Source organism: Epinephelus lanceolatus, chromosome 11 (genome assembly GCF_041903045.1).
Source record: "Epinephelus lanceolatus isolate andai-2023 chromosome 11, ASM4190304v1, whole genome shotgun sequence".
Taxonomy (NCBI): Eukaryota; Metazoa; Chordata; class Actinopteri; order Perciformes; family Serranidae; genus Epinephelus; species Epinephelus lanceolatus.
This window is the reverse complement of record NC_135744.1, coordinates 37,850,917-37,866,281: the sequence shown is the minus strand read 5'-3', so window position 1 is coordinate 37,866,281 and position 15,365 is coordinate 37,850,917. Positions and strand designations below refer to the sequence as shown.

Genomic DNA, 15,365 nt, shown 5'->3' with positions numbered 1-15,365 from the left:
GCCAACAGTCATAGAGAAACAGTCAAAGCAATGTGAGGGTGCTGGATCGACTGGAAACGAAAAACTTTTCAAACACATGTTGAAAGTGGTGTTAAGCTTGAGTGGAGAAAGGACTGAATTGAGTGGGCTGACCAGCTGGGCCGCACAATGACAAACACGAACTGACAGGATTAGGGATCATTACTTGACTTAAGTTATCTTAAACTAAATTTAATTTCCAAAAAAACTTAAATTTTTAGAAAATCTAAGATAAAAGTTTAAAACGTAACTTTAAAAAAATTAAAAGCATATTTTACAGTGTTTTATAAACAAAAAAGTTTTGGGTGACATTATAAGGTGAATGATGAGATCAGAAAAAGCACATTTTAAGTGCTTTTAACCCTGTTTAATCCTCCAGACAAAAACGTTTCCACTGGTCTCTGATAGCAAAAAAATAAGTCCAATTTTCCCACTCTGCTGTCCTGCTCTGTTGGCAGATTAAAACAGTGGTATCAGAGTGACCTTTTATTTTGCTATTATCAAATTAATATCCTTGCATGGGAACAACAGAACAAGTTCTCTGGTTACCACGGAAACTGGCATCCCTGCATCCCTGTCATTGTCACTGTGAGTCTCTTATTTAAAGTCTCATGCAGTATCGTATGAGGCGATGACGTAACCCGGCGGGGCTTAGGTGTGACAGGGTCTTTACCTCCTCCGTCATGCTTTGAAACTGCACTGCAGCTAAATTTGGAGCCGGGATTAGGAAAAAACCTTTACCTCACCACAATTTCTGTGCGTATAAATTCACTGTTCTGGATTATCATAAAGTCTGAAAAGAAAAAAAAAACATCTTTCAGGTGATAGAAGATATTTCATGTTTGATAAATAAGGTGCAAGGAGCTGTTTTTTCACTGCTAAAGGAACATTTAGGGGTTTATTAAGCTCTAACACTACTAAAGGTCCTCCAGTAACTTTGTCACGCAGCAATTAAAACAGACAGTGGGCGCTGATGGAAACAACACAGGAAGTAAACTGTGCGGTGACAATAAATTGAAAACTGTGAGCTCACGTACAACAAAGGAGGTTAAAGGAGGAGAGGATTCAACTTTGAGCAGATATATAACAAAAGATCTGTTCACAAACAATGCATGATTGTCACAGTAAGTGGCTGTCAACTACAATTAGATGGAACATCATACTGGCTTTCACCAACATGACGACAACATGACGCCCCTGAATGCAGAGTAACAGGAGTTAAACTTCTACACTGATGGTCAACCATTTGTAAGGCTGGAGAAAGAGAAAAATTGTGATCATATCTCTGATTTTCGTCAGTCATGGGCGGTCTAATTACAGTCTAGGCCTGGAGAGTGAGACAAAGGAACTGGCAGAGCACAGAAATGACAAGAGGTCAAATGATTAAAGAGATAAATACAGATGAACCCCGAGGATATATAATTTGACACTTGTTCAGACAATGAACAATCAAAAGCTTCAGCTCAAAAATAATTTGCATCTATTTAAACACTACACTAACATTCTTGTAACAGTGTCTGAGAAGTGAGCTGAGAGTGTTTATGAGCACAAAGCACATCATTATTTGTCAGACGACGTTAAAAAACAGAAATCACAAATAAAACTGTTTTAAATATTCATAATTAGTGACTTCAGCTATCACCAAACACATCCATCATTTGAGTTTTCAGGAGACAAAAACTCCAAATGTTGCCTGGTTGCTTGCTAAAAGCTACAGCCAAATATGACAGCAAAGGCAAAAAAAAACAAAACAAAACAATACCAGAATTCAACAAGTCTGGCGATATTTTTCTACAACAGCCATTAGTGTGAAGATTGAGCGATTAGATGGTGACAGCACTGAGAGAGGCTATGACAGCCTTAACATGATTATGATCATGATTCTTTTGTTGAATAAGTGACTAAAATGACAAAATTATTAGTTTTTTTTGCTCAACTATGTTGACTGAAATGTTCAATATAATCTGATGAATAACCGAAAATAAAACGTCACACTTTTGACTAAAACTGTACTTATTTAACTAGACTTAGTCATAAAATAAATTTGAGGAGTTGCAAGATAATGATCAGGAGAAAAAAGCAAGTAAAAAAATTGTGCTGTACAATTTTTTTTTAGAAATAATTTTTCTGATTTTCTCAAATGTTTGCTCTTTTCTTGTCGATTTATTGATCATTTCAATTTTCAGAGCATTCAACTATAGATGTAACAAGGAAAATCAGTCTTTGCGAGTTGCGAGCTGGTTACAAAATGCAACCACTGTCGATCATTGATGGGTCAAGAGCCATAAAATTGTGGAACTGGTGACAATTTCTATGAAAAATCACATATTTTTTCATAAAAGCTATGTTAGAATTATCAGAAAAGCATGGGCCAAAACATCTGCTTTGCAGTTATTCAGTACACCACACCTATAACACGCCTTTAAATCACACACACATTCATTTGTTTTATTTATTTTCATGTATTTTCAGTTACTGCAGAGATCCAGCACTAAAGAGCCTCAAGTCAGCTTTCATCGCACTTCCTCTTTAATCTTCTGAGTTTCTGCCAGCAGGTATAAAAAACCTATATTGATCCGTGTTGAGCTCAGCCATGCAGGAGAACAATCTGAAGACAGATGGGTGGTTAGGTGTGCCGAAAAATGACGTCACTGATGAGGTAACCCCTACCTGTGAGGAGCTGACGAATGATATGAGGAGTGAGGTAAGGTGGTGTGTGTGTGTGTGTGTGTGTGTGTGTGTGTGCACTGTATGATGTTCCTGACTGGAAACATTGTCAGAATTCAGGTGAGATGGTTTGAGGAAGGTTGTGTGCAGCTGTGTGTGTGTGCGCCTGTGTGTGTAAAGGGGTTAGAAGCAGGTGGCTCAGCCTGTCATTAAGGGCTGAGTCACTGTGTTAGCATCACTCACGGACACACACACACACACACACACACACACACACACACACACACACGTACGCAGGCACATACAAAGAGTCTAGACCAGACAAGGGGAGTGTTTTTGGAGGATGAGGGGGTTTCCAGACAGAGCAGGCAGAATATTGCCTGAGGTCACACTCCAATATCTAATCAGAGCCAAGAAAAGACTTTTGTTCAACTCAAGTTTTTTTTTCTTCTGTTGCTGTCAACCTCTTCCTCTCCTCCTGCTTCCTCACTTTCCTCTGAAAAAAGGTTCTCGCTTTTGCCGTCATCATCACTGTCAAAATCCTTCAATGACTGTTCAGACTCAAGAACTGCCGCGGCATAAACTCTCTGAAGTTTCTGAGGGAAAACCTGAGCAGTGTTAGACGACCAATGAATTCACCTCACCATATCAGGGAGTGATTTCATGGTTATCAGCTGTGTTAAATTGTGAGTTATATGCTGCCGACCTCTGCCCACACTCCAACTTATCTTGTCTTTTTACTATTTGCTGTTGTATTCTGCATCTTGTGTTTAATTATTTGTACAAATAAAGTTGTAATAACTAACTTGTGACTGCACAGTGAAGAATAGTTTTGTCTAATAAGCTTCTGACTGATAAAAATGTGTGTGTTGCTAAAATTGTTGGAATATTCATTAGACACAATAGCATTTAAATGTTGGGCAGAACAAAAGGCACCCAAAAGATTTGCCTCTTTCATACAGGAGATATGCGTGTGATATTATGACACGCTTTTGGACAGTTGTCACTCTTGTTGTCACTGCTAATGAAAAACTCCAACTTGTATCTGAAGTTTATAATCTGCACTTATAAACCTGAGAATTACACTGAATAATGTCCAATAATTACAAGTAAATGTGCTCATGGAAAAGCTCTGGTCCAAAATAAAAATGTTTAGTGTCGCAGATGCAAAAGAACCAGATGGAAAAGATAAAGAGAGCTGGATGGAGTGTGCCAGGACGGTGCCCGTTCATTCCAATAAAGGTTGCTTAACCAGAACATATGCCAAAAAACTTTTTTCTCTTCCTGGTTTACCTCCTTGTCATGTGGCCCTCAGCATATGTGCATCATTGTCTCTTTCCCTTGTACCATAGACTGTACATTGAGATGACTATGTTTTAAGAAAGTTTTGCAGTTGTGAAATCTTCATGGTGTAAAAATTCAACTCAAACTAGAAGAACAGCAACTGAAAATGTCTGCAAAAAAAGCCGCCATAAAACAGGGATGATAAGTGATTGTTACTGCCATGTTGTGCCACTGTTAGTGTTTAGAAAGTGCTGCCTTACACGTGTTACATGTCAAACTAGAGGCCAATTTTGTTGTGTTACATGTCATGCCTCTTTTGCTTCAAGGACACTGGCATCAAAAATCACACCCTGGGACAGAATGATGCCACCGTTGTTTGATTCTGTATAAAAAAGCAACGGCAGCGAAATGAAGGGACTTCGTAACATCCCCACTGCATGATCTCTGTGTAAAAAGGGCTGCTCATACACACGAACACAAGGCTCTGGGGGCAATTTGTCATTCAGCATCTTGCTCAAGGAAGCTTCAACACGTGGACAGGAGAAGCTGGGGATTGGACCAACAGCCTTGACATTAGCAGACACCTGAATCTGCCACTGTGTATCCAGCTCTCTCAAAAGAGAATTCGACTGATACAGACGAACCAGAGATATCATCTTTCTCATTTCAGATATTCTAAATTCAGGTCAAAACCTGGCACCTACATTACCCACAATGCAACTTGAATACAAACAGTTTGACCTGGGATTTTAGTGTGTACTGCTAGTGGTGGCTAAGCCTCATGCCGTTAGCCTCGAGCAGAGAGGAGGAACAAGCTGCAGAGTTGTGGTAGACGACTTTATAACTCCACAAATTTGTTTCATTTTTATTTTTGTAGTCTTCAACCCCAACCAGTTTATCAGATTTTGTGCAGCTCCCTCTGGAGCCTCTAAAGACTTTTTTTCCCCCCACACATGCAGCAGTACTCCCAAAGACCTAGGACCACACTTTGATGTGTAAAATCAGTTGAGCTCCCCTTTAAAACATGTATGGCTGGTCCTCTGGGGACGATGAATGTGCTCAGCAGATTCAATGGCAATCTGCCTCTTAGATTTTTCAAGTTTGACCCTGACAGTGAGAAAGATTTTTGGCTGGTGATGCCAGGGGAAAGATTATTGGGATGCCGAAATCCTCTTGGGATCATGAATACATTCAGCACATTCGACAGCAATGTGGTCAGTAGTTTAGATATCTTGCACTGGAGCAAAGTGTGAGACATACAGCACAGGGAGACAGATGGACCAACCAACTCTGCCACCCATTCAGCTCCGCCTTCTGAAAGGCAAAAATCCTACAGTGTTTAAATGTCAGGGTGTGTTTGTTTGTGACTTTCAAACAGAGCACAGTGTGTGTTTGTATGTACAGCGCTTGCTAAGGAGAACCTTGTGTGTGCTGCAGCGATGGCTTGTGCGATTGTCACTCTAATTGTTTCCATCTTTGTGTGTGTGTGTGAGTGTGTGTGTGTGTGTGTGTGTGGCTGGCGGTCCCTTCAGAGGAGCAGGCCACTTCAGAGCAGCCATGGAACCGCCACAGGCTGACGGAGCCGGTGCTGCCACTTCACACACTGTGTGCGTGCCTGAATACATGTGTGTGTGTCCATGTGTAAGGAGAAGAGGGGGGGGGTGGAGCTGACGAGCATGAATGTGTATATGTGTGTGTGTGTGTGTGTGTGTGTGTGTGTGTGTGTGTGTGTATGTGTGTGTGTGTGTGTGCGTAAGAGACAGAAAGACAGGGAAAACGAGAATATGTATTACATTTGTTATATCATAGTTTGTGTGTTTCTAATAAAATACAACGCTTGTGTGTGTGTGTGTGTGTTGTGTGTCTATGTGATGAATGACGTGTCGTCAGTACAAACAGATCGCAGTGTGTATGTGGACGAGGATTTCAGCATCAATTCAGCAGCTGTCTGGGGTATGTCTGTGTTTACTTGTGTGTGTGTCCTCTTAAATGTATGTACTTCTGTATTTTAACAAGAATCCAGCCGACAGTACGTGTGTGTACACAAACTTCTGTCTTTTGAGTGTGAATGCAGGTATATGTGTAAACGTATGCGTGTGTGTGCTCACCTGTCTTCTGGCTCATGTCTGTGGGCAGGTGTGGAGGACTCGGGCTGAAGTGCTCGTTGCTGTAGGGCAGGAGGGACGTCAGCGGGTGCATCCCGTGAGACTGCTGCACCACCGACACTTTGTTGGACTGTTCACGAGACACAAAGATACAAAATCAACTTAGATAGCACGACTTCACGACTTCCGACTTTTTTCATGCTGACTGATATACTGACAAACAGGGTTGCAGGTGCTCTGCTTGAGGTGAGTCACAAACACAAACAATCAGTCTTTTAGTTCATTTTACAGTCATTGCACTCATTATAAACATGCACTGTTGTGTGAACCTGCTACGGGACTTTCTCACAGTCAAGAAGAAAGCCATCTTATGTTAAATAAAGCTCTACTACAGAAGCTTCTACACTACCTCACATCTATTTGAATCTAGTAACTTCAGTACAAGATTCAGTAACCACTAACCTGAGTGCGTTTTGGCATTATGCACCAGAGGTGTGGACTTCAGTCACATGACTTGCAGTTGAGTCAGACTCAAGTCACAAATTTGACGACTTCAAACTCGACATGACAAAACTGAAAGACTTGCAACTGGACACTTGACTTGGACTTTAACACCAGTGACCCCTGACTTCACTTGGACTTGAACCTTTTGACTTCAGAATACTTCACATCTTCCCACAAACCCAAATATTAAAAAGTATGTTATTTAAAAAGTGTGCCACAAATCAATTAATTTCCTTTTTTACTTGAATCATCTATTAACACTATTTATTCCCACTTAATTCACAATACACTTAATTCTCCAGATCAACTTTGTTTAGACTAGTCTGACAGCATCCAATCAAGTTGCAGGAGAGAACCATGAAGAACTAACATTTCGTGAAGAGTGTATTTTGACTCGTTTAAGACTCGTACCTCAAAGTTGTCAGTCTTGACTTAAGACTTGTGCAAAGATTTAAGACTTAATTGTGACTTGCAAAAAAGTGACTTGGTCCCACCTCTGCTCAGCACCTTTTAATAAAATGAACTGTCTTTCGTTTCCGTTTAACGACTTTTTTTGTCAATGATTCCTGTTACTGTCTCTTTTAATTCCTTGTTCAATGCGGAGTTGTGTTGCTTCTGTTTTGCTGATTGTGTTCTTGTGAATATTTCTTATTAGCGGGCCTCTCTTGGAAAAGAGATTTTAATCTCAAGAGACTGCTCGATTAAAAGAAGATCAAAGATGAACAAATAAATGTATTTTAAAAAGTGCAGCAACTTTGATAAAAAAGGTGGGTCAAAGTTAAACCAGGAAGCAACTTTTCATGATTTAAACTGTCAGCTTGGGCAATAATTTCACCATCAGAGAGACTCATTTCCCATATCTTTGCAATTAAATATCTTAGTAATTAAAATGCTGAGTGAATGTTATGAGGGATGAAAATAAAGTGTAAAAGACAGAAAATAAGACCCAGATGCAGGACTGATTACTTAAATTAAACAGGACTCAATATGTTTTAGAATTTGGTTTATAAGGTTGGTTGATTATTTTTTGTCAGACACATGAAGGATTACAAGTTCAGCAAATGAAAACTAAGAATTTATTCATTTTAGTGATAATAATAATTTGAAAAAAAAAAATTAATTGCTGATGATGTTGGGAAACGTATTTCAGAATTTCAAGATTTAAAATAAAGTCATTTATTTAGTCAAAGATTGATAAACATGATCAAACACAGTGGTGCATATTTTGCTTTCTTTCATATGCTAAAATAAGATATTACATTCAACCAGAAACCAACATGAAATGATTTATTCTATCTCTTTTCTTCTCTTAATTAAATCGATATTTAAAGATGCGAGATGAACACAAAGATGCCAGTGTCATTCGCTTACAATATTTCTGCTTCTATCCACTTGCAGGGACGTTTGCATTTGCTTGCAGACACAAAAATCCAGCTGAACACACACACACACACACACACACACACACACACACACACGTACAAGAAGGAAAGATGCAAGAGAAGAAAGCTGGACATCTTAAACCTGGTTTGGAACAAACATATGGGCAGTGCTTTGCTACCATTGGTTTTCAGTGGAGCAGGGAGGAGGAGGAGGAGGAGGCCCATTTGATCGATAAGTCTTTGATGATCAAGTGAGGCTGCGTGCGAGCTTGTTTGCTTTCATGTTTCTGTTTACAAATGGCTTTCAATAAGTTACGTGAAATCTAGTTATTGCTAATGCTCACAGCATGCTGGCTGACATATGATACGTCACGGCGGTTTGCAATGTTGAAGGCAGCTAACCAGGCAGCCTTGGACAGAGTTACACTGCGTATGTTTGAACCATGCCGTGTGTGTGTGTGTATGTGTGCGTGCGTGTGTGCGGACTGGGCAGTGTAACAGATTCTGTGGGAGGAGAGTATAAATATGCGTCTTTCTGTGCGAGTGCAAATGTGTGTTTGTGAGTGGGTGGATGTGTATGGCTGGGTATATTTGTGTGTGTGTGTGTGTGTGTGTGTGTGTGTCTCCAAGCCGTATTAAGGCTTTGAAAGCTTGGCAGTGCTGCCGATTTTCATGTATACGAATATATCTGAGAAAAGTTTTTTAAGTTTTGTATTTTGTACACTGAGATGGACAAGCCTGTGTGTAATTGTGAGTGTGTGTGTGTGTGCGTGTGTGTGTGTGGAGTGTGTAACATCAGCACTACAGAGGGGCAGATCTGGTGCTACTTGCTGGGCCTCCTGCTGAGTTACAAAGTGAATACCTTATCACTTAAAGGCAGAGCTTCCACACGCTACACTCCACATTAACACACGCACGCGTGCACACACACACACACACTTTCAACAGCTCCTTTCCTATCCGTCAACATCTTAAACTCCCTTTCACTGGCCAAACACACACGCACACACACATACACAAACGGACCCTCATGTGTATGCTACACGGCTAGCTGTGGAGCTAAGATCAAACTGCTAAACCGCTTTTAATGTCCAGACACATGAAAACAAAACGCACTGCCTCTGTACCGGAGAGCTGAAGGGTGGGAGGTTTGAGGGTTGTGGGAGGAGATGCAGGGGAGATGGTGGTGTGGGAGCAGGGTGGAGGTGGTGGTGAGGTTTTTAGATAAGGTGGTCTGCATTCATTACAACCTGAAGTAGCCTTCAGAGATGGAGAAGGGGCGTTGGAGGGTAGGGAATATGCAACGATTTTGACAGAATGGTCACCTCATGGGATGAGAACACCCAGATGAAACACCTGTTGTCATGGTAACACATTATGAAACAATTTGCTAAGTGGGGTTCAGGATGATGTGCTGTTCGACACGCTGGGCGGAGTCACATCTGGTGCTGTGTTCGAGTCATGTGAGATGGAGGCTGGCAACGGGAAAGATCCCCTTCTTTACTTTTTGGGAGTGTTCACTTCAGAAAACTCGAGGTGGCTGTATGAAAAAGTTAAAAATGCAGAATTGGTCTGACGAGGACTAAAAATACTGAGCATGGTGCGAACAGAAACACTATTAGAACCTGCGTTTCATTATCTTTAACACTGGACTTCTCAAAAACCCCAATAATTTTTAATTAATAACTTCCATACAAAGAGTCGTGGCAGTGGTTCATGTTGTGTTGTGTTTAAGCCCCCAGCTGTTAGATAGCAGTGTTGTAATCTATCTTCCACCATTTGTCTCTTGGGGCCATCGCACACCAAGTCTGTACTTTTTGTCCAATTTTGTTGAACACATAATAAACACAACCTCATGCTGGGTCAATCATGTTCACTCATCGACTCTGAAACTTCCGTCCGTCATTAAAGTTTATGAAAATAGGGCTTAATATTCTGCTTTCTTTTTAACATCTGTCCAAAGCTTTTACAGTTGTTTAGGACCAAGAGGCAGTGAAGACCGTATGGCAATGATGATGATGAGGAGGAGGATGTTAATAGACGATGAGGACCGCACACACACAGACAGACAATATGAGGACAGAGAAAGACGACGGCTCAACCCCCTTCAGGTGACCATGGTGCTGAACGCCAGATGCAGGCAGAGAGTAGCGACAGTCTTGCTTCTCTCCACTGGAGATGGAGAGAAGCTGGGGAACTGCTGTGTCTTTTCATTTTGTCCTGTATTGCAAATTTTCACACAGCAGAGACAATAAAATGCATTAGATTTAGTGTGCAAGGTCTCTGTGCGTGACTATTTTTATCAGTTGACAGATGAAAAAAACGCCTAAGAAAAATATGGACTGCAACGTAACAACATATCGCTAGCATACATGCAAAGAACACGGGCCTCTAACATAAGCAGAGTCATATAGGGTGTACCAATAGCTCCTAAAATAGATTTTAAAAAACACAATATATGGCTTTGCTTACAGTATGAATCGAAACCCCTGCATCATGATAATATACAGCCTCTATTTCTGTCATTCAGCAGTAACTTTGACGTATTGGAACTTTTACAAAAATTGGAATCTGGATGTCGACACTGACGGGTATGTAGAAGCCAGAAACTGGCAATTAGGCAACTCCGACCTGACACCAATGCAGTGTAACCATTGTTTAATTTGTGCAATGTGCAACTTTTCATTTTCAGCAGAAGCAATGACATTTTGCAGGGAAAATCCCAAAACTGGGTAGTTAGCATCAGCAGTGAGCGGCAACAGAATGCGTGAGCTTACATGTCATAAAAATCTGACTGAACCTTGAATGTCAAGAGTCAGAGTTCATGACTGCAACAAAAAAAATTTAAAATAGTTATTGCATGTTGAGTAAGAAGACAAATTGCAAACTGAAAACCACTGCGTACACCACTGGAAACCAGTATACATGCAGAAACATCAGCATTCACACACCATCCAGCAGATGTGAATAGTACACATATACAGAATGTAAGTGTGAATTACTGCACACAAATCACACCTCACCTGCAGCGCATGTACACATGCACACACACATATTCTGCTTCTCGACAGATTTTGCACATATGGATGCAAACACACACACACATACAGAGACACACACACATCTGTGCAGGGCTGCTAGGAGCCTTCAAAAGTAGCTGTGGCTCCGTTTCACGTGCTGAGGTCGATGAAGCCGTTTTGCTGTAACATTATAGCCGCAAAATCGTCCATTTATGTTTCCTCTCTTCCTCGGGGTAATTAGCCGGCCTTGAAGTGGCTTTCGCTGCGCCTTCCTTTTTTTACACACACTCAGGGAGGCTGACTGAGAGCACTCATTTAACCCATAATTATCAACCCCTCTGTATTTAAAAAAAATCCCCTCCCCCTTCCCTCCTCACCCCACCACACACATACACTCACACAACTTACACATAATTACCTTAGCTGAAACAAACGAGTGTGTGCATGCATGTGAGGGACACACACACACACACACACACACACACACACACACACACACACACTCACAAAAGATCAAATAACACTTTGGCATCTTTGAAACGGAAACTTGCAGCTATGTTTTTGGTAACAGAAGAGTAACACATATGTTCAGGTGCACGCACTTACACGCACACACACACACACACACACACACACACACGCAAAGATGCAATGGAGGGAAAAGTTCACTCACCCTTTAATTTACAGGAGTGGAGTTACCCACCCTTACAGTCAGACATAAATTGTCAGGGAATAAATTCATAGCACAAATCAATAGTAAATACAGGGTTTTCAACTGTGACCGGCTGAACCTTCATTTATTTATTTATTTTATTAGGAATATAAAATGCATGAGGACCAATCTGCTTGTAGGAAGCACCGCTTATGAGCAAAGACCAATATGGGATGTTTCAGTTGTAAGGACAGTCTGAACTGGTGAAAAGATATTTTAAGATGTTCAGACGGAGATCTGCTTCACTCAGTTTTAGGTTTCTGATATGAACAATATGAGTCACACCCAATTTCAGCTGCAACTGTCAGGTGTGCCCACCTGTAGATGCTTCTACCTCATATTTCTGATTTTACTACCATCTGTGTTCTCTGCAGAAAATCTACAGTGAAGCGTATGAAACACATTGGACGCAGAGTAGAGACACGAAAGGGAGTCAAGACACGGCAGCAAGAACGAGACTCTGATGTGCACTGATGTTTTCACAAGTGGGTCCCTGTTTTGTTACCTCTGCCTGACGTAAGTCTAAAGGGGAGCATGCATTTGGTCATGCGTATATGTGTGTCTCTCTTCGCAATGTGTAATATTTTGTCGGCATGTTTATGACTGTATGGACCTCCTGTGGTTGCTGTGATTCACAATTGTTGAAAAAACTGTTGTATGTTGAATGTTTCGTACCATCACTGACTGCCGACTCCTCACTCTTAACCTGCCTCTTGACCTTTACCTTGTCTGTTGCAGGTCACATTTTAGGCTTTGTTGTGGCTCATAACGGACGTTCATAGAAAAGTTTTGTCTCATTTTGAACTGGAGCATCTGCAGTACTTAACAAAAAAAGGTGAAATAACTGAAAACATGTTTTATATTCTAGTTTCTTCAAAATAGCCACCCTTTGCTCTGATTACTGCTTTGCACACTCTTGGCATTCTCTCCATGAGCTTCAAGAGGTAGTCACCTGAAATGGTTTCCACTTCACAGGTGTGCCTTATCAGGGTTAATTAGTGGAATTTCTTGCTTTATCAATGGGGTTGGGACCATCAGTTGTGTTGTGCAGAAGTCAGGTTAATACACAGCCGACAGCCCTATTGGACAACTGTTAAAATTCATATTATGGCAAGAACCAATCAGCTAACTAAAGAAAAACGAGTGGCCATCATTACTTTAAGAAATGAAGGTCAGTCAGTCCGGAAAATTGCAAAAACTTTAAATGTGTCCCCAAGTGGAGTCGCAAAAACCATCAAGCGCTACAACGAAACTGGCACACATGAGGACCGACCCAGGAAAGGAAGACCAAGAGTCACCTCTGCTTCTGAGGATAAGTTCATCCGAGTCACCAGCCTCAGAAATTGCAAGTTAACAGCAGCTCAGATCAGAGACCAGATGAATGCCACACAGAGTTCTAGCAGCAGACCCATCTCTAGAACAACTGTTAAGAGGAGACTGCGCCAATCAGGCCTTCATGGTCAAATAGCTGCTAGGAAACCACTGCTAAGGAGAGGCAACAAGCAGAAGAGATTTGTTTGGGCCAAGAAACACAAGGAATGGACATTAGACCAGTGGAAATCTGTGCTTTGGTCTGATGAGTCCAAATTTGAGATCTTTGGTTCCAACCGCTGTGTCTTTGTGAGATGCAGAAAAGGTGAACGGATTGATTCCACATGCCTGGTTCCCACTGTGAAGCATGGAGGAGGAGGTGTGATGGTGTGGGGGTGTTTTGCTGGTGACACTGTTGGGGATTTATTCAAAATTGAAGGCACACTGAACCTGCATGGCTACCACAGCATCCTGCAGCGACATGCCATCCCATCCGGTTTGCGTTTAGTTGGACGATCATTTATTTTTCAACATGACAATGACCCCAAACACACCTCCAGGCTGTGTAAGGGCTATTTGACCAAGAAGGAGAGTGATGGAGTGCTGCGGCAGATGACCTGGCCTCCACAGTCACCGGACCTGAACCCAATCCAGATGGTTTGGGGTGAGCTGGACCGCAGAGTGAAGGCAAAGGGGCCAACAAGTGCTAAACACCTCTGGGAACTCCTTCAAGACTGTTGGAAAACCATTTCAGGTGACTACCTCTTGAAGCTCATGGAGAGAATGCCAAGAGTGTGCAAAGCAGTAATCAGAGCAAAGGGTGGCTATTTTGAAGAAACTAGAATATAAAACATGTTTTCAGTTATTTCACCTTTTTTTGTTAAGTACATAACTCCACATGTGTTCATTCATAGTTTTGATGCCTTCAGTGAGAATCTACAATGTAAATAGTCATGAAAATAAAGAAAACGCATTGAATGAGAAGGTGTGTCCAAACTTTTGGCCTGTACTGTATGTATTGTTCATGCAAAGTGATACACATCCCTGCCGCCTGGTTCACGCTGTTCTGTTGATGGACAGTTGCCAGCAGTACAATGCAAGGAAATGTAGCAATTTCCCAACAACAGCAGTGAGAAGGACGACTGAAAGTTAGAAAACATAGACGTGTATGTGTGTATAGTTTTTAAATGTGTTTTAAATGTGTATTGTTTGTCTGATGTTGAGCCTTGTCAGAGCAGAATGTATGTTGCTTTGTGGCAGCCAATTAAGTTTATCTTATCTAATCTTATCTACTCTAATTTAAACAATGCACAATTAGGAATGATTCATGTGAAAGAAAATGCATTCAACACTGATACACACAGTGAATACAAGGTACACGAGGTATCTTTAACTTAAGTTCCACAGTGTCTTTGGAAGTAAAGAAACAATAGTTAGTGCACACTGGTGTTTTTGATACATTCATACACTAACGACATAGAAAAGGGTCGTAGCGTACTGTGTATCACTATACATACATTAATCATGTAAGCAGCCATACACATGAAGACACCCACTGCCAAACACCAACGGCAGCAGCGCTGCATAATAAATCTCCTGTTTGTAGATTACATCAAAGATGTAATTACTTCAAAGACACGATTACTTAAAAAGGTGTTGATATCTAATTGAAATTTTTAAAGTGCGTCAGGAAATCGTACATGTCGCCCTCAGTCTCTCTGTAGTCTAATTTCACTTGAAAGGCCTTTGATTTATCAGCATATTGTTGCTGTCTTTTATCTCCACTCTATTTGAACAGAAATCTGCCGCTGAATACAAGAGTTAATGGGATCTCAGACATCACTTGTTTGTAATGACAGCCCTCCACCTTGACCCTGGCACACACACACTTGTACGTATGCATTTCACATACACATGCATGCAAAGAAACGCAGTTGCACACACACGCGCGCGCCTTCATTTAGAGGACCTTATGCTGATAAAACACCTCTAATGTATTCTTTAGTTTTCAATTGACACACTAAGTAGATCCGTCTCTTTTTATATTTGAAGCGGAAATTAAAGTGTCCTCCCTTTTGTTCCCCCCCTCCAGAGTGCTTTTGAATCTAATGTCTTTAATCTCACATTTCACGGAGATGGCACATTCAAAACACTCATTCACTCTCTTTCTTTCACGGTCATCCTTGCCCTGGTGTGGAGGGAATAATAAAAAAGAAATAATAATAATACTACGCACAGTCGCTGGGAATTAATGGTGCGTTCACCTTGCTTCGCGCGATCCTTTCAAGTGGCTGCAATCAAACTGCTTTGCAGGAAAGAGCTTTCTCACAAAGAGATCTGAGCACAACGGCGCCATGTTTTG

General features: G+C 41.2%; 1 protein-coding gene across 17 annotated transcripts in view; it reads right to left on the bottom strand.

Moving 5' to 3' along the window:
• The window catches only part of tcf7 (transcription factor 7), a 93,890-nt gene that overhangs the window by 29,473 nt on the left and 49,052 nt on the right, over positions 1-15,365 (bottom strand). For all 17 annotated transcript variants that reach the window (XM_078172592.1, XM_078172593.1, XM_078172594.1 and 14 more), the window contains one exon: positions 6,078-6,204. In XM_078172592.1, coding sequence (XP_078028718.1) covers positions 6,078-6,204 — 127 coding nt within the window. The remainder of the gene's footprint in view (positions 1-6,077; positions 6,205-15,365) is intronic.